The 22,700-nt window shown below is 46.7% G+C and overlaps 1 protein-coding gene across 1 annotated transcript; it reads left to right on the forward strand.

The window, feature by feature from the left end:
• The first annotated feature begins 1,171 nt into the window (after window positions 1-1,171).
• Window positions 1,172-21,773, forward strand: LOC115113744 (collagen and calcium-binding EGF domain-containing protein 1-like). The gene is made up of 11 exons (XM_029641703.2): window positions 1,172-1,529; window positions 2,707-2,787; window positions 17,763-17,815; window positions 18,149-18,280; window positions 18,487-18,624; window positions 18,882-19,015; window positions 19,224-19,344; window positions 19,475-19,614; window positions 19,788-19,823; window positions 20,043-20,078; window positions 20,287-21,773. Exons 1-11 carry the CDS (start codon window positions 1,414-1,416, stop codon window positions 20,473-20,475), a joined length of 1,176 nt encoding a protein of 391 aa, XP_029497563.2. The 5' UTR covers window positions 1,172-1,413; the 3' UTR covers window positions 20,476-21,773.
• Window positions 21,774-22,700: the final 927 nt, after the last annotated feature.

The following is a 22,700-nucleotide window of genomic DNA, read 5'->3' on the forward strand; positions in this document are numbered from 1 at the left end:
CTGGTGGTCTGCTTTGCCCTGTCAATGTGGTAACCATAACCCTTACCATCTTCAGAGACAGAGCTCAACTGTGAAAGTCACTCTCCTTGCAAACTGTCCAGATTCCAGAACAATCCTAGCACTGCAGCACAAAAAAATGATGAAGCACAAAATGTTTCATTTTCCCTCATGCAGACAAATATGGTAATATTGCATTGCATCTCCTAAATTATTTGTCAAGGGAATATCAGCAGTTGATGATTTACTTAATGAGCAATCAAATGTGTCTACCAGTCATTTAAATGTGTGATTATATCATAGTTTTTCTCACTGAATCTGAAAATAATAAAGTAGCTTGTGTTGTGTAAACATATTAAAGATGTCCCCTGCAAAGTTCCTTCAGTGACAACAGCTTCTCTGTTTTAGGAAGATTGAATTTAAAGCAATAAAATCTAATTAGGAATACCATGGCAGCTTTAGGGCCTGAGCAACTGAAGAGTTATCTTGTTATTTCAGCTTTGATTTAGAATTACAAAAATATTTTACAAATATAGGCTTGTATTTTTCTCGATTATGATTAAAAAATATATGTTTTTAAGACTTCATTGGACTTCATATAACTTCAGTATGCCAATAGTGCATATGACATGCAGATGAACATGAGTAGAAAGTCTAAACAATCATCTTCTGGACATTGATTAAAGAGTGGGCCTATATCAACAATTTATGGGGTGAATATAAACGGAAAAGTTCATTTCAGCAATCAGTAAATGTGTTATGCTACAGATTGTCCTTGATGAAAGAGAGGGTGAGAGGAGAGAAGGAAACAATCAGTCAATCAATTTCCTCTAAATTGGTTCTGCTCTTTACATTGAAAATGGACCTCTTCCCCCTCATATGTATTTCCTAAATCAAATGAAAGCAATGCACTAATGTGTAGGGAGGAGAGGATGAGAGAAAGGCTCATGTGGAATTAGAGAAATGATTCTGGTCGAGAGTTCGCTCGTCAAGAGGACAACAGAGGTATTTTCTGCTGTGTCTTAAATGTTTCCTTTTCGTCAAAGTCAGTTTCTTAGAAACATGAATACAGGAGGGTAATTCCGCTGGGGATTAGTGAGAGGAATCGCGCTCATCACGGCGCATGTCTAATAAACTCGTCCAGAATCGCTCGAGGGGGTCTGATTCAGTGCGCAACAGTTGGGACAGGACTCTGACGCACTACAGTACCGCGAGGATTTTTTGAGTGTAGTAATTAATGTACAGCGTCTCACGTGTTTGACCTCTGAGTATAATTATAATTTATGTTAGCTTTAAATCAGTACATGTGCGACATTGATAAATTAAAACATATAGCTGTTTTGCAGAAGTGCAGCGTCTTCGTTCTCGAGGCATCAAGAAAATATAAACAAGGCTGTCACGGAGCTCGCCAGGGACATGGGCCAGCTTTGCGCTGCAACACTCTTACCATTTGGTGCCATCTGCGTTGTTTTTATTTGGGATTGTGGTGCCAGTTCTTTAATAAAATCAAGATTTGCAGTGCTCACTTCAGGGTAAGTTGGCAGTCCGCGCATTTGTGAGGGAACGCTGTAGATATCAGTCTGTTATTTCCTATCAGAAAAATAAATAAAATATACACTTGATCAAAGTTTAAGAAAAGTGCATGCACATTCAAATGAAGAATTGGTAGGGAATTAGTAAAACTGTCCGGTAACTTGCTATCCGGTTGGACATGGTGATAAATGTTCTATTTAGACCGAAAAGTAACTGAATTTAATATTTATGTGTGATGTGTGAGAGACAATAAAAACAATACTTTGCTTGTGAAAAACGTTGACAATCAGTCAAAGAAAGACCACCACGTTGCTCCAATCATCAAGCATACCTATCCAATGATCCGTGCGTCCGCAAGTAAAAGGCTGTTGTGATGGGATTGGAATATTGAATGAGATCACGCAAATACAGAGGAGTAGTTATCGGAATCACTCAGTTGCATGTCAGCTGTAAATTCTGCCAATAGCGTGTCATAGATTATTAAGGTGCACATAGAGAGGTCTGGACCAGGGAGAGGGAGTTCATAGCCTACATACAATAGTTTGAATGAAGTGGACAAAGTATAGACCAGAAGAACTTTGAAGCATCTAATTTTTCTCAGAAATGATAATTGAATTCCGTCCTATTACCTCTTAGTTCAGCATTCCAGTTGTAAACGATTTCATGATATTATTATTTCAGTTTATTTTTCCAAGAAAATGATAGACATCTGTATTTTCAAACGAGTTATTGTGTTTCTTAATCCTGGTCCTGGGGACCCAGAGGGGGTGCACATTTTTGTTTTTGCATTAGCACTACACACCTGCTTTAAATCATCCAAAGCCTGATGATAAATGCACCTCTTTGCAGGGTTATTAAACAAGCGTTTTTCTTACAAATAATGCAATCATATGCTGGCCACTGCATGGCACAATCAGTTTTCTTTATTACTTTCATTTTGAAATGTTCTTACTGCTTCAACAATAGTTGCTGCCATAGAATTGTGATTATGTATTGTAGCATGATGTACTACAGTAGCCATAATGTTTGGGAACTGCTTTGAAAGGAAATTTCCACTATGAAATAACTGCAATTTAATTGAGTGACTTTCTCTTTAATACCACTCCTATTACTATAGTAACAACATTATTCCATTACACTTATCTCTCTTGTCTCCTTTCTCGTGGCTTTGTAAAGGGAGGAGTGTCCGGAAAACAAGGTAGTGACAGTGGAGTACCCCTGTATTACAGCAAGGGGCACGGATGGCACCTGTCTCAGGTAAGAGTGTCCCATCCTTTAAAAAGAAAAGGAGAGCCGCACACTCCAGGACAGGCTTTCCCAAACTCGGTCCTCTGGACCCCGAGGGGTGCACATTTTGGTTTTAGCTTCAGCACTACACAGCTGATTCAAATAATCAACTAATCATCAAGCTTTGATAATTTGAATCAGCTGTGGAGTGTTATGGCAAAACCCAAAACGTGCACCCCTTGGGGTCCCCAGGACCACGTCTGGGGAATGCTGCTCTAGGAGCTCAGATGCAATAATTTAATAGCAACGTTTCGACAGCCAATCTGTCTCCATCAGGGTTTAATGACAAACACTGCGGGTCACTAATTTATATAGTTTCAAAGGACACACACAGGTGTCTGTAATTATGGCTGGGTGTGGCATGATTTCATTGGTCGATTTTCAAATATCAATAGAACATGTAAAAAAGCATGAATGGATAACATACAATCATAGATACAATTAGGCTACATCATATAGGCCTACAAACACTTTATTTACAATGGATAACAAAAACACAATCACAGGAATGGCTTCAGATCCAACTCTATGTTGAGACTGAAGGGAGCGAGGGCCTTTAAATCAAAGATGCAGATGGCCCCTCGTTTTAACAATAAATTGTCAAGGTCACCCCCTCTCCTAGGGAGGGTGATGTGTTCGATGCCGATATAGTGCAGGGACAAAATAGGGTGGTTTGTTTCCGAAAAATGTCTCATCCATCATCTTCACAACCATCCACCATACTGAATGTCTTTATAATCGCACCACTCTACCAATATCCTCTGTGTCAATATCCTACACACACACACACACACACACACACACACACACACACACACACACACACACACACACACACACACACACACGATAAACCCCCAGTCTGCAGGTCTGGTTTAAGAGTCTGAAGCGTATTATCTGTGTACTGTCAAGGTTATACCACAGCAATAGAAGTTGTCTCATTTGATTTTTGGCTCCAGACGAGATGTGTGTGGTGGTGGTGGAGTTTTAGCTAGTTTTCTAGTTTTTCCTGCCATGTCTCCCAGGGAAGCGTGGTAAGGACTGCCCCAGGCTGCAAAATATCCTTTAGATGATAGCCATTCATGAAAATGATTCTGTCTGGTCTGCCTAACCGTGCAAGCAGGGTGAGTTAACCATAAAGCTCAGTGTGTCCTGGCAGTCTGCAGGCTTTCTCATGTCTCCACCTCTGTGGTTGTGGTTAGCACAATTACACTGGGTTATTATGGTGTCGGGCAGCAAACCCACACAGCCACTGAGACGCATTTTTCCTCCCCTCCACGGTGGTTCTCCCCCCCCCCCCCCCCACACACACACACAGTTGACAGTGCATGTCAGAGCAAGAAACTAAGCCATGAGGTCGAAGGATTGTGTCGATGCACAGATCTGGGGAAGGGTACCAAAATATTTCTGCAGGTTTGGAGGTCCCCAAGAACACAATGGCCTACATCATTCTTAAATGGAAGTTTGGAACCACCATGACTTAAATGGAAGTTTGGAACCACCATGAACCACAGGGCCTTGGACAGGGAGGTTACCAAAAACCTGATGGTCACTCTGACAGAGCTCCAGAGTTCCTCTGTGGAGCTGGGAGAAACTTCCAGAAGGACAACCATCTCTGCAGCACTCCACCAATCAGGCCTTTATGGTAGAGTGGCCAGATGGAATTTTTGTTGTTGTTGTCAAACAACAGTCAAGCATAGATCATCATGTCACCAGAATAAGACCCTCAATATTTATTGGAAAGGAGCATCAAGCTCATCACAGTGTACTTTCATCAACCTGTAAAGTTCATCATAACTTATTTTATCTGTAGCCTAATAAAAACTGCATGGTTTTCCAAGTCGTAGTGGGAGAACCACACACCATATCATCACGTGACTCCAAGTTTACTTTGACATGATGGTTATTATATTAGTATTTGTACAAGGCGTTTCCACCGCCATTTGTCGCATATTACATTTTACAGACACAAACAGATCCCAACATCTCGAACAAACAAATTATCTGTTGGCATTTATAAAATTGTACCGAAATTCCGGTTTCCAGTTGTTACTTGCATAACAACTGTGGATGATAAGTTGGTTACTGTTAATGTTTGTCTAGTTTGCTTCCAGACATATCTACTGGCTTAGTCAAAACGGCTTTGGGCTGCATTGGCATCAGTGAAATGTTCTTGCTGGAGTCCACGATATGATCTTTTCTACCTTGACTCACTTATGAACATGACATTTTTTTCTAAATGTTCCATCCATCTTGTCATGTCTGGGCCTGAGTGGGGATACTCTGAAGAAAACTGTTGTGAACTCAGTCACTCACCTGGCACACACTCATCAAACCTCTCAAAGAAATCACAAGAATTGACATAATATTCAGTTCATTCCTGCCCCGACCACTAGATTTCCTCTGCAAACCCCAGTTAAACCCGGCTGCTTAACTCATTATACAGGGTTGACTCTGCACCCAATCATATGCCTCTGTGACCGGGATTCCATCAGAAATGCCAAGTCTGAGCATTCCCTTTCCCCTGTGTGTCAACCACTTGGCTTTCAAGTGGTCTGTGTTCATTAGTAAGACAGACTCCGCTCCATGCCTGGTCACAATCTGCCCATCCACACGACACAGCGTTTCTCTTTTAACTGTGACTCTGCCTTCGTTTGGAAGGCTGAAACCTTGACAGGCCTCAGGCCCCAGTGTAGCCCAGAGTTTCCCAACCTGATTTTGTACCGGGGGCTGTACCAAGGAGTAGTAGTACCTTGGATAAGCCCTTAGAACTTGACTTTAACTCTGATGTCAGCCAACCATCTAAGGGACTGGTCACAAGCATCAAGCATCTCAGGGAACGAAGGTTGAGAAACCCAGGGCTACTGTATGTGTTACGGGCTCAGGCCTCCTCACACAGGACTCCCTCCTCATCGATGGGGGGGGGGCGATGGGGGCTGATAATGACACCAGGGAGAGGGTCTCGGGTGTCATTGTCCCTCAGAGAGATGTATAGAGTTTCAGCCATTAAACCCTGAGATAACACTGAGCAGGGAGATGCAGAGTCTGGCTGGGACCTCCAGGCCAGGGTGAACAACACTCAGGCTACTCACACTGGCTGCATTCCCCTCGTCTCCTCTCCTTTCCTCCTTCTCTGAGTGCAATGTGTGTGACCTCCCTGGTGTTAAAGAGCACATAGTGAGTGATAATGTGTGTGTCATTCGAGTGTGCCTGTATGCTTGTGTCCTGACAGCTGATAGTGCAAGCGATGCCTGGAGTGCATGCAGGTCCAGAGTGTATGTACTACGTACTGTAGCTACTACCTCCTGAGTGTTACGCTCCCTCTCATCTCTCTCTCTTTATTTGTTTCCTTGTGGATTTACTGCATTAGACTTGGCTCTCACCTCTGTAGTGTTCTCTCTGTGGACTCCGTACTCCCTCCGTCACCGCTCTGCTCCCCCCTACAGTCCCTACATGTCGACAGGCCGCGGTGGGGCCGGCTGTAAAAAAGTGAGTGAGTGAGGGAGGGGAGAAGGTGGGAAAAACGTTAAGATTTGTTTTTATCCAAATGAAATAAACCTGGATTCTGGCAAGGTCTATAAAAAGGACCAGGAAGGGGAAATCACAGGAGGAATGGAAGCTCTATAGGACAGAGCTCTGGCTTTTATGAACCTCTGTATTCTGCTGCAATTGGTGCCCCGTAGTCCAGTTGATGTGGTGGAACACTGGTAGAGTCAAAGCCAGTAGTGTTGGAGCTAAAGCTGTTGAAGTGTAATGAGGGATTCAACACCAGAACAGTACCATCTCTCTCTCTCCCTCTCTCTCTCTCTCAACATCGTTGTAGTACACGTGGCTTCCTGCTGTAAGGTCTGCAAACCATCCTATCCCACGGCCCCTGAGCTCACCGTGGAAGAATAAAGAGGGAGGCAGCACAGGAGCGAGAGAGGAAAAAGGAGAGGGGGGATCAGAACATATTGAACCAAGCTCTCACAGTCCCGTCTCTCTTTTGTGCTCTGGTTTTATCATTAAAGCAGGTGGTAGGAAGCAGGCCTGCAACGTCCTCAAAGTATGTGTGTGTGTGTGTGTGTGTGTGTGTGTGTGTGTGTGTGTGTGTGTGTGTGTGTGTGTGTGTGTGTGTGTGTGTGTGTGTGTGGCGTGTGTGTGTGTGTGTGGCTGTGGCTGTGGCTGGGGTGCAGAGCTGAACTCTACTAAGCCCCCTGTGATTCGCTGTCCAGGAAACTAAGAGGTCTCCCCCCTACAAGCCATAAAACAAGGGACTATATAACACATACATCATACCTACCCTGGTAAGCCCTGTCAGTCAATCACTGACACTAAATTGATCAACAATAAACAGAGAATAGGTGCTAAAACGAGTCATGTCAGGGTCAGGAAACACATAGTGAAGAATGGGCAGAGACGATGTGATTTAGGTCCGGAGCAATAGGCTCCGAAGCAGTAACGAGGACCAGATGTGTGTGTGTGTGTGTGTGTGTGTGTGTGTGTGTGTGTGTGTGTGTGTGTGTGTGTGTGTGTGTGTGTGTATCCAGTCAGGTCTGAACCCCACGCTGTGCTCCAATAAGGTTCTGACAGGGTTACTATCTTCAGCCAAGGCCTCATCAGACTCACTACACCACCAGCAACCAGCACGTTAGCCACGAAATGAGGAGTGAAATATCTCACCATTTCCACCCAATGGTACAAGCTTAGGTTATAAAAGGTTCACAGAGACATGTCTTCTCTTGCCAAGAGTACATCAGGACAGCTCATTCACCCTAAACACATAGTGAAACTGGGATCTATAACACATTGTTTACATTGCATCTAGGAATTCCATGGGGTGTCCTATTCTAACTAGTATACTTTTTAATATTTGGCATTTCTTCCTCAGTGTGTTTTGAATGGCAATCAAGCTGTGGGAAAATGAAACTGTTTAATTTGTCTCACACTTGTAGTTGACATAAGTGCCTCTCTTAGCAATGCAACACTGTTCTGAGTACTACCGTAATACTGTTTCATTACAGGGGAAATATTATCCATTTCTCTGTTTCTCACAAAACGCTTTTTTACAAGAGGTTCACTTCCTGTCTTTAATGGTAAAGTCTAATAAGTCTAATAATTTGCGTAGATCGGTATTATTGTTGGACTCCAGTAAATATCAAGTAATCATTGTACATCTTTTTCTAATTAACATTCACCTGAACAGCGCTCTGTACAAACACAATGCCTGTTATTCATTACCGTTCCACAGAGCAGCACATTTCTTTTTTAAATTTCTTTTTCTTGAATTTTACCCCTTTTTCTCCCCAATTTCGTGGTATCCAATTGTTTTTTAGTAGCTACTATCTTGTCTCATCGCTACAAATCCCGTACGGGAAGGTTGAAAGTCATGTGTCCTCCATACACAACCCAACCAAGCCGCACAGCTTCTTAACACTGCGCGCATCCAACCCGGAAGCCAGCTGCACCAATGTGCCGGAGGAAACACCGTGCACCTGGCAACCTTGTTTAGCGCGCACTGCGCCCTGCCCGCCACAGGAGTCGCTGGTGCGAGATGAGACAAGGTTATCCCTACCGGCCAAACCCTCCCTAACCCGGATGACGCTAGACCAATTGTGCATCGCCCCACGGACCTCCCGGTCGCGGCCAGTTACGACAGAGCCTGGCGCGAACCCAGGATCTCTGGTGGCACAGCTGGCGCTGCAGTACAGCGCCCTTAACCACTGCGCCACCCGGGAGGCCCTCGGGTAAGCACATTTCTGTACGGCTATGATGTCAACACTAATATGTCAACAATACAAATCACCCACTAGGTGATTAAAGTCTGTAATGGCATCGTCAGCATGTTGTTTGAAGTACAGCACAGAGAAGCAGCTGTGTACTGTATAGACAGTACATGTTTTATATCACAGAATTGTAAAAGGGGGAGGGGTGAAGGAATGAAAAGGGAGAGATGAAATAAAGGAAGTTTGAAGTGGTAAAGATGAGGAGTCACAGTCGGACACAACAAACATAATCTCTCCATGCAGTGGGACCATTTCAACCCTCGCACCTCCAGGTCATCTCCCTCTGAGTCCTGGAAGGTTCTGGAAGACTTTCATGTCTTATCAGGCCATTACCTTCAGCCCTGGTTAAGGACTTTGGTGTGATCTCAGCATAGAATCCTTCAAAAAGACCAGTCTGTAGCCTGGTTTCCTTTCCTGGCAGTAGAGCACTCACAGACACGTCATCAAGACAGATCCAGCATTAGTTTGGCTTTAGACTCCCTTCTCAGTTACTGGCTGCTCTCACTACATTACCTGTAATCTGGACTTCATCTCTCTCTTAGGCCCTTTGTTGTCCTCATAGGGTCCATTCTTTCTCTTGCTGTCACTCTCCCTTTACCCTCCCCCCTCTTTCCTTCCAATCTCTCACTCCTTCCCGTTCTCCCTCTCTCTCTCTCTGTCGTCAGGTAAGGCTCCAGGCCAGTTCACATGTCTGTCGTTGAGAGGTTGTGAAGCTCAGAAGGGTCAGAGATGGCACATTCCTGGGGTGACACACGGCCCTGGGTTGACCTTGGGTCACATAGGCCAGCGGCCCTTCATATTGCCTGGGGGGAACCGAGGGTAGGCACTGGCACTGGGAATAGACCTGGGAGCTTTAGGGCCTGTAATGAGAAGGGTCATAAAAGAGATGGAGAATGACAGAGAGGAATAGGGGGCGAGAGAGGGGACGATTTGTGTCATTCTCTGGCCCAACATTAACTGGCTATGGCTTTATGAGTGGTGTTATACCCTTTTCACACTACCGTGCAGACACGAACCATACTGTGCTGGGCTGGCTCTGATATATTATTTTCACATTGTCCTTTCTAGCACGTTTTCAGCCATTATGGTTGATGTTTTACCAGGTCAGCCGTGGGAATAGAGAGAATTTTAGACCAGGCATTGGTGATGGAGTGAGGACCTGTGAAGACAGAAGCGGTAGGCGGTGGGTTAGAGGTGACGGAGGAGTGTTGGTGCTGTTTGGGAACTGTAATGTGGCTGTGCTTGTGGAAGTGGTGCAGACCTCCTGTGCTCTCAGTGAAAGAGTCCACTGTCTGACTAACAGCCTTCCCCACTCTGATGTGTCCCCAGAGAGACCGCAGGCTGGAAGTGTGCTGACAGGATAAATAAACAGAGAGGACGTGCTCACATCTCAGCACACTAACACCTTCACGTGTATACTCACTAGGCACAAGAACAAGACGCTTATACACTAACACCCGTACATACCCACACACACCTTTACATAACAGCCTAACACCCTGCTATATGAGGAAACACAGAGAAAACAACAGACCCTCTTAAAACTAACACCCTAATCGATTACACACACAGGACTGACGCTTTTACTTAAACACAAAGACAGAGACAGATGAAGAGTGCACAACAAAACCTATTCCACCTCAGGAGACTGAAAAGTCCTCAGATCTTCAAAAGGTTCTACAGCTGCATCATCGAGAGCATCCTGACTGGTTGCGTCACTGCCTGGTACGGCAACTGCTCGGCCTCCGACTGCAAGGCACTTCAGAGGGTAGTACGAACGGCCCAGTACATCACTGGGGCCAAGCATCCTGCCATCCAGGACCTTTATACCAGGTGGTGTCAGAGGAAGGCCCTAAAAATTGTCAAAGACCCCAGCCACCCCAGTTAGAGACTGTTCTCTCTACTACCACACGGCAAGCGGTACAGGAGCACCAAGTCTTGGTCCAAGAGGCTTCTAAACAGCTTCTACCCCCAAGCAATAAGACTCCTGAACATCTAGTCAAATGGCTACCCAGACTATTTGCATTGCCCCCCCCCACCCTTTTACAACGCTGCTACTCTTTGTTGTTATCATCTATGCATAGTCACTTTAATAACTGTACCTACATGTAAATATTACCTCGACTAACCGGTGCTCCTGCACATTGACTCTGTAACGGTACCGGGCCCCCTGTACATAGTCTCGTTATTGTTACTTTACTGCTGCTCTTTAATTACTTGTTACTTTTTATTTCTTATTCTTATTCGTATTTTTGTATTCATTTTTTTAAACTGCGTTGTTGGTTAGGGGCTCGTAAGTAAGCATTTCACTGTAAGGTCCACACCTGTTATATTCGGCGCATGTGACTAATACAATTTAATTTGATTTGAGACAATCATCCATACATAGAGAGGCAGACTTATAAACAGGATAACATTAATTAAAAAACTGCAAAGCACACTGCACACACACACCCACACAAAGACATCAACATGACAGATATGTAAGAGTAGAAACACACACAGACACGGTCTCTTCTGTCCTGAAGTGTCAAGGGGTCCGTGACCTCCACCGAGGTCCACATCCTGTGTTTCTGATTCACAGAGCACCACATGAAGGACCATCAAGCACAAATGACACAAAAGCTACATCTCTCTTTCTTTCTCTCCTTCTCACTCTCCGTCCATCCTCCTCCTCTCCTCGACGTGTCAACATCTCCCTGTCTCATTTCCTCCACGCTGCGTTTCCTCCTCCATCGCCATAACAACCCCCTTAAGTCATCTCCCCTCTCTCTCTGATGAGTCTGGGAGTTGACAGAGTAAATATGATACATAACGTTGCGTCACAAGACACCTAATGATACTGTTGTCCCTGTTCGCTATCTTCCCCAAATCTAGAAACAGAAACACTATCTGAGGTCCAGGGAGCAATCCTGTACTGAGTGAGTGGAACTGATAATACATAGTGACTTCAGTCTGGTTTATGGAAAGCATCATTCCAGATTGGTCTCTGCTCTGCTGTCTCTGTGTAACCTCAGTGCTGTCTGTCCAGGCTGCAGACGATTGGGGGGGTCTATAATGAATATCCAGTCTTTGTAGTGGATTCTTGGGGGGGTCTATAATGAATATCCAGTCTTTGTAGCGCATTCCAGCCACGAACGCACAAATAAATCACGCCAGCCTGGATGGAAAACAATAACATTGAGCTCTCCTCCCTGGAGGGAGACCCTTGCTAAAGTACATAATCTGGAGTGTAAAGTGATCCTGCTCTGGCCTGTACTCTGGATCCTGTCTTGCTATTTCTCCAGCGTCTCTGTGCTGTTTTTGGCAGCAGCATTGTAGTGTAGAGCCTGGGTCACCACCAGCACAAAGGAGGACCAGGGGGAACACAGGGACAGGGATGCCCAGGCATGGTTCTCCTAAGACGGATTTGTGTCCGTCTTAGATGACTTGCATGGTGACTTGCATGGTCAGACAGACCTGGTGGGTCTGTCGGCACTATGTTAGAGTGTGGAGCATCAAGAGAAGCAGTGTCTAACAGCAGCAATACCCTCAGGGTGACACAGGGACTCCACTCATCTTCTGAAGGAACTTAATCAGACAATATGCTTGCAAAAGACATGTTGATGCAGAATGTAGAAACACAGAAGAATCGAATGGGCAAAAATACCATAGAATCAGCAGTACCCATATGATAACCCCTTTTGGTTACAGGTAGAGCACTTTTTGGTTCCAGGTAGAACCCTCTGTAGAAAGGGTTCAACATGGAACCTAAAATAGTTCTACCTTACAGCTTAAAACTCTAAGGTTCTAGATAGCAACTTTTTTAAAGAAGGTTACTCTCCTAACCTTGTTAGTCACTTGACCTTGATGTTTGTCTGTATTGTGAAGTGAGCAGAGAACTGAAGGAAGAGCCTGGTCTGGGAGCTCTCCTCCTCAAGGCTGTGTTTAACAGTCCTGTCAGTGTCACACATCACTCTCACTAATAACCCCTGCCCTTGTTTCCTGACATTAACAAGATGCACCCAATTACTGACTGCTCTGGTCCCCAGACACACACGCACACACGCACGCACACATGCACGCGGGGGAGTATGAGAAGCGGTTATCTCACTGTGGAGGACAGTGATGTAGCTTTAATGGTTTGGTTTGGTCTTTTCCCTTTAAGAGACCCCTACATTCCCAAACATCAACAGACAGGTCATCACACGGTGTATCTATTAACCTGAGCAGTTTATACAGACCACTGAAGAGCATGTATCATCAATCAGAGACACCTCTAGCATTTCATTTGACATTTGAGTCATTTAGCAGACGCTCTTATCCAGAGCCACTTACAGTTAGTACAGTCATCTTAAGATGGCTAGGTGGGACAACCACATAGCTCAGTCATAGTAAGTCTATTTTTCCTCAATAAAGTAGCTATCAGCAAAGAGAGCAAGAAAGGGGGGGAAAGTAAAGTTAGCTCACAAAATGCTTTCTTTCTTTTTTTTGCAGGTCCCAGATCAGATCAGGGGCAGTGTGGGGTCAGGTCACTGTGTGACTGACAGGCTGTCTGTTGATGTTTTGAGTAGAGCAGTGGAGCAGTGGACTATGAGAGCAGAGGTTGTGTGTTGATGTTATGAGTGGACACTCAGAGAGACCAGAGGCTGCCAGCCATAGCCTCCCCTTGCTGGCTATACATCTTCAGCCCAGACAGACAGACAGACAGACAGACAGACAGACAGACAGACAGACAGACAGACAGACAGACAGACAGACAGACAGACAGACAGACAGACAGACAGACAGACAGACAGACAGACAGACAGACAGACAGACAGACAGACAGACAGACAGACAGACAGACAGACAGACAGACAGACAGACAGACAGACAGACAGACAGACAGACAGACAGACAGACAGACAGACAGACAGACAGACAGACAGACAGACAGACAGACAGACAGACAGACAGACAGACAGACAGACAGACAGACAGACAGACAGACAGACAGACAGACAGACAGACAGACAGACAGACAGACAGACAGACAGACAGACAGACAGACAGACAGACAGACAGACAGACAGACAGACAGACAGACAGACAGACAGACAGACAGACAGACAGACAGACAGACAGACAGACAGACAGACAGACAGACAGACAGACAGACAGACAGACAGACAGACAGACAGACAGACAGACAGACAGACAGACAGACAGACAGACAGACAGACAGACAGACAGACAGACAGACAGACAGACAGACAGACAGACAGACAGACAGACAGACAGACAGACAGACAGACAGACAGACAGACAGACAGACAGACAGACAGACAGACAGACAGACAGACAGACAGACAGACAGACAGACAGACAGACAGACAGACAGACAGACAGACAGACAGACAGACAGACAGACAGACAGACAGACAGACAGACAGACAGACAGACAGACAGACAGACAGACAGACAGACAGACAGACAGACAGACAGACAGACAGACAGACAGACAGACAGACAGACAGACAGACAGACAGACAGACAGACAGACAGACAGACAGACAGACAGACAGACAGACAGACAGACAGACAGACAGACAGACAGACAGACAGACAGACAGACAGACAGACAGACAGACAGACAGACAGACAGACAGACAGACAGACACAGACAGACAGACAGACAGACAGACAGACAGACAGACAGACAGACAGACAGACAGACAGACAGACAGACAGACAGACAGACAGACAGACAGACAGACAGACAGACAGACAGACAGACAGACAGACAGACAGACAGACAGACAGACAGACAGACAGACAGACAGACAGACAGACAGACAGACAGACAGACAGACAGACAGACAGACAGACAGACAGACAGACAGACAGACAGACAGACAGACAGACAGACAGACAGACAGACAGACAGACAGACAGACAGACAGACAGACAGACAGACAGACAGACAGACAGACAGACAGACAGACAGACAGACAGACAGACAGACAGACAGACAGACAGACAGACAGACAGACAGACAGACAGACAGACAGACAGACAGACAGACAGACAGACAGACAGACAGACAGACAGACAGACAGACAGACAGACAGACAGACAGACAGACAGACAGACAGACAGACAGACAGACAGACAGACAGACAGACAGACAGACAGACAGACAGACAGACAGACAGACAGACAGACAGACAGACAGACAGACAGACAGACAGACAGACAGACAGACAGACAGACAGACAGACAGACAGACAGACAGACAGACAGACAGACAGACAGACAGACAGACAGACAGACAGACAGACAGACAGACAGACAGACAGACAGACAGACAGACAGACAGACAGACAGACAGACAGACAGACAGACAGACAGACAGACAGACAGACAGACAGACAGACAGACAGACAGACAGACAGACAGACAGACAGACAGACAGACAGACAGACAGACAGACAGACAGACAGACAGACAGACAGACAGACAGACAGACAGACAGACAGACAGACAGACAGACAGACAGACAGACAGACAGACAGACAGACAGACAGACAGACAGACAGACAGACAGACAGACAGACAGACAGACAGACAGACAGACAGACAGACAGACAGACAGACAGACAGACAGACAGACAGACAGACAGACAGACAGACAGACAGACAGACAGACAGACAGACAGACAGACAGACAGACAGACAGACAGACAGACAGACAGACAGACAGACAGACAGACAGACAGACAGACAGACAGACAGACAGACAGACAGACAGACAGACAGACAGACAGACAGAGACAGACAGACAGACAGACAGACAGACAGACAGACAGACAGACAGACAGACAGACAGACAGACAGACAGACAGACAGACAGACAGACAGACAGACAGACAGACAGACAGACAGACAGACAGACAGACAGACAGACAGACAGACAGACAGACAGACAGACAGACAGACAGACAGACAGACAGACAGACAGACAGACAGACAGACAGACAGACAGACAGACAGACAGACAGACAGACAGACAGACAGACAGACAGACAGACAGACAGACAGACAGACAGACAGACAGACAGACAGACAGACAGACAGACAGACAGACAGACAGACAGACAGACAGACAGACAGACAGACAGACAGACAGACAGACAGACAGACAGACAGACAGACAGACAGACAGACAGACAGACAGACAGACAGACAGACAGACAGACAGACAGACAGACAGACAGACAGACAGACAGACAGACAGACAGACAGACAGACAGACAGACAGACAGACAGACAGACAGACAGACAGACAGACAGACAGACAGACAGACAGACAGACAGACAGACAGACAGACAGACAGACAGACAGACAGACAGACAGACAGACAGACAGACAGACAGACAGACAGACAGACAGACAGACAGACAGACAGACAGACAGACAGACAGACAGACAGACAGACAGACAGACAGACAGACAGACAGACAGACAGACAGACAGACAGACAGACAGACAGACAGACAGACAGACAGACAGACAGACAGACAGACAGACAGACAGACAGACAGACAGACAGACAGACAGACAGACAGACAGACAGACAGACAGACAGACAGACAGACAGACAGACAGACAGACAGACAGACAGACAGACAGACAGACAGACAGACAGACAGACAGACAGACAGACAGACAGACAGACAGACAGACAGACAGACAGACAGACAGACAGACAGACAGACAGACAGACAGACAGACAGACAGACAGACAGACAGACAGACAGACAGACAGACAGACAGACAGACAGACAGACAGACAGACAGACAGACAGACAGACAGACAGACAGACAGACAGACAGACAGACAGACAGACAGACAGACAGACAGACAGACAGACAGACAGACAGACAGACAGACAGACAGACAGACAGACAGACAGACAGACAGACAGACAGACAGACAGACAGACAGACAGACAGACAGACAGACAGACAGACAGACAGACAGACAGACAGACAGACAGACAGACAGACAGACAGACAGACAGACAGACAGACAGACAGACAGACAGACAGACAGACAGACAGACAGACAGACAGACAGACAGACAGACAGACAGACAGACAGACAGACAGACAGACAGACAGACAGACAGACAGACAGACAGACAGACAGACAGACAGACAGACAGACAGACAGACAGACAGACAGACAGACAGACAGACAGACAGACAGACAGACAGACAGACAGACAGACAGACAGACAGACAGACAGACAGACAGACAGACATCTGCTGTCCATTAGCCCAGCCTGGCCCTCTCCTCTGCTGGCACACTGACTGGACGGACAGGAGGTGGCCTGGAGAGGGATGTCCTTCGGGCCCCTGGCCAGAGCCCCCTAGCAGCCCCCCAGTACTGTCCCATCCCATCCCCAGCTCAAACAGCACATCTCAGCTATGAGCCACAGATTAAAGCGCCAGTCTGTCATGTGGCTTTAATCAGGCCCTGGCCAGGCCCATAGTTTTGTAAGTTATTTATCATTCAGAAGAGGGAGTGGGGGAGGGTCTTAGAGGAGTGATTTAGGGTTGTTGCATGGAGGTTGGAGAAGAATAAAAGCAAGTTGTGGTCTTGAGGGACCTTCAGTGAGGTACCATGCTAACTTCCCTCCATCAAGAGCGTGCAGTTTTCGGGGCAGGAGTTGTGTTCCCCCCTCCTCGTCTAGGGTCTGTGTTATTTGGGTTCTGTGATTCTATGAGTGTTCCAATATCCCTTTCCATCGTTTCCTATTCCGCAGGTCCATCCCTAATGCCTGTAACATGTGGTGTTTTGGCTTGCTGTGTGTGAGGATGATGCTCTTTGTTCAGCTGTCTCTTGACCATCTAGGCTAGTGCTGCTAGGAAGTGGGGATGGAGGTAAGGGATCTTGTGCTAATGAGGAGCTTTGGTCCAAAAGACAATTGTCAGGCTGGGTGTTACCAGAGAGGAAGAGGCGAAGCGAGAGGGTTTACTCCTGTCAAAATCTGTCCACGATTAGCAGACTGATAAGCAGACCGTCTGCCTTTGGGACAACGACTCCCATTCAGTGGTTGTGTAGAGCTGTTCATTATGTGAAGGGAAGGATACAGCAGCTGGGAAATTAGTTATTGGCTCATGCTACTGTCTGTCTGTGTGTTTATCCACAGGAGGAAATGCTGTGAGGGCTTCAGGTTCGTGATGGGCAAGTGCATACCTGAAAGTAGGTTAAAGAAATACAGCAGTTCTACTCACCCCAAGTCAGATACTTTACTCAGTGCCTGTAATTACACCTGGGCACCTGTACACAGACAGAATGCACATTACAGTGCCAAATTAACCCATTACTGAACTGCACATTGTTTCAAAAGTAAAATAGCATCTCATTCCATAAATTGTCAATATTGTACAATGACACACCATGACCAATAGAGGGCAACATTACACAGGAATATTATTGGACATCCAGGGTTATTATTGAGTTGTTAGCTTTTCATGTAAGATCCTATCTGTGCATGTCCCTATTGAACCAATCCCTCTCCTCTCTCTGCTCCAGATGTGGATGTGTGTTCTGGCTCCCCCTGTGAACAGCAGTGCACCGACAACTTTGGACGGGTTGTCTGCACCTGTTACCCCGGATACCGCTTTGATCGAGAGAGGCATCGCAACCACCAGACCTACTGTTTAGGTAAGTCCACTACCTGTTTATCTGCCAATCAGCTTTTTATCAGCCTGTTTATCAGCCAATCAGCACTGTTTTCTTTTGTATGAATCTTAATTTAACATCCTGCATCAGAGCAACCGCTCTCTCTCCCTCTCTCTGATTAGAGCAGCCTAAATGCAGCCTTAATCGGGTGTAAATTAACAGCTGGTGTTGTGTCTCCCACACCACAGACATCGATGAGTGTGTGGAGTCCGACGGCAGTGTCTGTGATCATGACTGCGAGAACACCGTGGGCAGCTTCCTGTGTCGCTGTCACAGGGGTTACATCCTGGCACCGGACAAGCACTCCTGTATACCCAGTCACAACCGTGGGTGTTGAGTATACTACTATACTTTAGTCCTACTGTCTACATGAGGCTGGCTACCGCAGCTACACTACCTCTGGGCTTAGCTCACTAGTACCTTCCTGTGTGTCTTCAGCCTGAGGGTACAGTACTGTACATGTGTTTGAGAGGGTGAACATAGACTACTAGACTGTTTTTGTGTTACTTATTCTGTTGTGTTACTTACTCTGTGACAAGCCTGTCTCTCTGAGAGTCTCTTTGTCTCTGTGTCTTTCTGTCAGTGAGCTCGTCAGGGAAGTCTGACACCCTGATGAGTGCTGGCTCCTGCTCCCTCACCTGTCAAGACTTTGTCAACATGAGGAACAGCCTGCTGCAGCTCAAACTGAGGCTGGGCAGCACTCAGTCACCTAACCAGGTACATCTACATCACAACACTAACTACTGCACATCCTACTTACACTGCTGTTCCATACAAACACAGAGATACACTAACCAGAGATACACTAACCATAAACTAGCCTTGCCAGACTTGATGTCTCACAATGGAAGTCTGACCAAATGGAGACTACAGTGAGAAAGGTTGTTGTACTATACTACCTGTGTGTGTACCTGTGTGTGTGTAGGTGTTGTCTCCTGGCCTAGCTAACAGCAGTGATAAGCCTTCTGCTGGGAGGTTGGGGAAAGGTCCTGACACCCCCGCCCTCCCTGGTCCTCCTGGCTCTCCAGGATCCCGTGGGGTCCCAGGTAAGAGTTGGCTGCTCTTTCTCTGAATCTTTCTAACTCAATCTTTCTCTCTCTCTCTGTATCTCTCTGTTTACTGCCTATGTCAGCTGTTCCTTGGTTCCTCTTACATTCCTTTATTCTTGGATCCCAGGCCAATCAGGAGTGCCGGGGGAGAAGGGAGAGCCTGGAGAGAGAGGCCTGACCGGCCCCCTGGGGCCACGGGGAGACATGGGCCCTATGGGCCCCGAGCCTGACCTGGAGCACATCAAGAGGGGTCGCAGAGGAGCTGTGGTAATCTTATTATTGTTTCCCCGATAACATGCTGTTGGGCCTATTAGTCCAAGCAGACCTGAACACATCCATAGCTGCAGAGATGCATCATTACAATAAATGTTGCATGGGAGGAGCTGTAGCTCCCGAATAAAAACATTTAAAACCATATTTCTGTCTCCTTTTTCCAACAGGGACCTCCTGGCGCACCAGGCAGAGATGGACTGAAGGTCAGTCTATCCATGTGTCTGTGGGTGTTTAGTACATGCTTGTGTGTGTCCTGTATGTGTTAAAACTATCCTGTAAACTTTTCAAAGCTGTTAACTGGAACACTAACACTTTTCTCCCCACTCTGAGAGCTCTGAGCTGCCGATGTGGACTCTTATAGAAGTCTGTGTGAATGTTGGAAGTATGTAACTGGACGTTTCTGGATGTTTTCTTCTCTTTAGGGTGACAGGGGAACTCCTGGTCCCAGAGGTCTACCAGTGAGTCTACTCTCTATATTTGCCAGCTAGGATTTGAAGTATTTTTAAATGCATTATCATCATAGTCATCTTGTTGATCTATTCTATGTATTATCAGATTCCAAGCATACAATAAATCCACCCTAAAGCATGCAACATGCTTTACAGGTTGAAATCTAATTTACTGATGTGTGGACAGAGATATTAAAGCCTCCGTATCTTTCCCCAGGGACCTCCCGGCTCCTTCGACTTCCTCCTGGTCATGATGGCCGACATTCGCATTGACATCATCGAGCTGCAGGAGCAAGTGTTTGGGAAGAGGCGGGGCCTCTCCTTAGACAACCCGCCCCACTCCAGCGGAGAGACAGGGTTCGGAGAGTGGAGCTCCGGACAAGGAGAGCTCATGCTCAATACCTGAACTCCATAACCCTGCCCACGGCAACGGTCACTCAAAACGATAAGCCAAAGGGAACTAATTAATCAACTGACTCTTGTAAACCAGAGACATTGAACTGACTGAACTGACTCCTTTCCTCCAGTGAAACCTTGTCTCTAAAACCCAAATAGGACTGTATGAGTTGAGGAGACCTCTGATCAGCTCTCTCCTGTCAGAGACATAGACTATAAACAAACGGAGAGAGAGAGATGGAGAGAGAGAGAATGGCAAAGATGGAACCACTGACCGATTGGAGATGTTTGATATGAGTCTGGAAGGAGAGTTTATAGTCTAGCCAGACACCTTGGTACTTATAGATGTCCACATATTCTAGGTCGGAACCATCCAGGGTGGTGATGCTGGTCAGGCGTGCGGGTGCAGGCAGCGAACGGTTGAAAAGCAAGCATTTGGTTTTACTAGCGTATAAGAGCAGTTGGAGGCCACGGAAGGAGTGTTGTATGGCATTGAAGCTCGTTTGGAGGTTAGATAGCACAGTGTCCAAGGAAGGGCCAGAAGTATACACAATGGTGTCGTCTGCGTAGAGGTGGATCAGCGAATCGCCCGCAGCAAGAGCAACATCATTGATATATACAGAGAAAAGAGTCGGCCCGAGAATTGAACCCTGTGGCACCCCCATAGAGACTGCCAGAGGACTGGACAACATGCCCTCCGATTTGACACACTGAACTCTGTCTGCAAAGTAGTTGGTGAACCAGGCAAGGCAGTCATTAGAAAAACCGAGGCTACTGAGTCTGCCGATAAGAATATGGTGATTGACAGAGTCGAAAGCCTTGGCCAGGTCGATGAAGACGGCTGCACAGTACTGTCTTTTATCGATGGCGGTTATGATATTGTTTAGTACCTTGAACGTGGCTGAGGTGCACCCGTGACCGGCTCGGAAACCAGATTGCACAGCGGAGAAGGTATGGTGGGATTCGAGATGGTCAGTGATCTGTTTGTTGACTAGGCTTTCGAAGACCTTAGATAGGCAGGGCAGGATGGATATAGGTCTGTAACAGTTTGGGTCCAGGGTGTCTCCTCCTTTGAAGAGGGGGATGACTGCGGCAGCTTTCCAATCCTTGGGGATCTCAGACGATATGAAAGAGAGGTTGAACAGGCTGGTAATAGGGGTTGCGACAATGGTGGTGGATAGTTACAGAAGAGGGTCCAGATTGTCAAGACCAGCTGATTTGTACGGGTCCAGGTTTTGCAGCTCTTTCAGAACATCTGCTATCTGGATTTGGGTAAAGGAGCTGGGGAGGCTTGGGCGAGTAGCTGCGGGGGGGGGGAGCTGTTGGCCGAGGTTGGAGTAGCCAGGAGGAAGGCATGGCCAGCCGTTGAGAAATGCTTGTTGAAGTTTTCGATTATCATGGATTTATCAGTGGTGACCGTGTTACCTAGCCTCAGTGCAGTGAGCAGCTGGGAGGAGGTGCTCTTGTTCTCCATGGACTTTACAGTGTCCCAGAACTTTTTGGAGTTAGAGCTACAGGATGCACATTTCTGCTTGAAAAAGCTGGCCTTTGCTTTCCTGACTGACTGCGTGTTTTGGTTCCTGACCTCCCTGAACAGTTGCATATCGCGGGGACTATTTGATGCTATTGCAGTCCGCCACAGGATGTTTTGTGCTGGTCGAGGGCAGTCAGGTCTGGAGTGAACCAAGGGCTATATCTGTTCTTAGTTCTGCATTTTTTGAACAGAGCATGCTTATCTAAGATGGTGAGGAAGTTACTTTTAAAGAATGACCAGGCATCCTCAAGTGACGGGATGAGGTCAATATCCTTCCAGGATACCCGGGCCAGATCGATTAGAAAGGCCTGCTCGCAGAAGTGTTTTAGGGAGCGTTTGACAGTGATTAGGGGTGGTCGTTTGACTGCGGACTCGTAGTGGATACAGTCAATGAGGCAGTGATCGCTGAGATCCTGATTGAAGACAGCGGAGGTGTATTTGGAGGGCCAGTTGGTCAGGATAACGTCTATGAGGGTGCCCTTGTTTACAGATTTAGGGTTGTACCTGGTGGGTTCCTTGATGATTTGTGTGAGATTGAGGGCATCTAGCTTAGATTGTAGGACTGCCGGGGTGTTAAGCATATCCCAGTTTAGGTCAACTAACAGAACAAACTCTGAAGCTAGATGGGGGGCGATCAATTCACAAATGGTGTCCAGGGCACAGCTGGGAGCTGAGGGGGGTCGGTAGCAGGCGGCAACAGT

This window comes from Oncorhynchus nerka, linkage group LG28, assembly GCF_034236695.1.
Source record: "Oncorhynchus nerka isolate Pitt River linkage group LG28, Oner_Uvic_2.0, whole genome shotgun sequence".
NCBI classification, from domain to species: Eukaryota; Metazoa; Chordata; class Actinopteri; order Salmoniformes; family Salmonidae; genus Oncorhynchus; species Oncorhynchus nerka.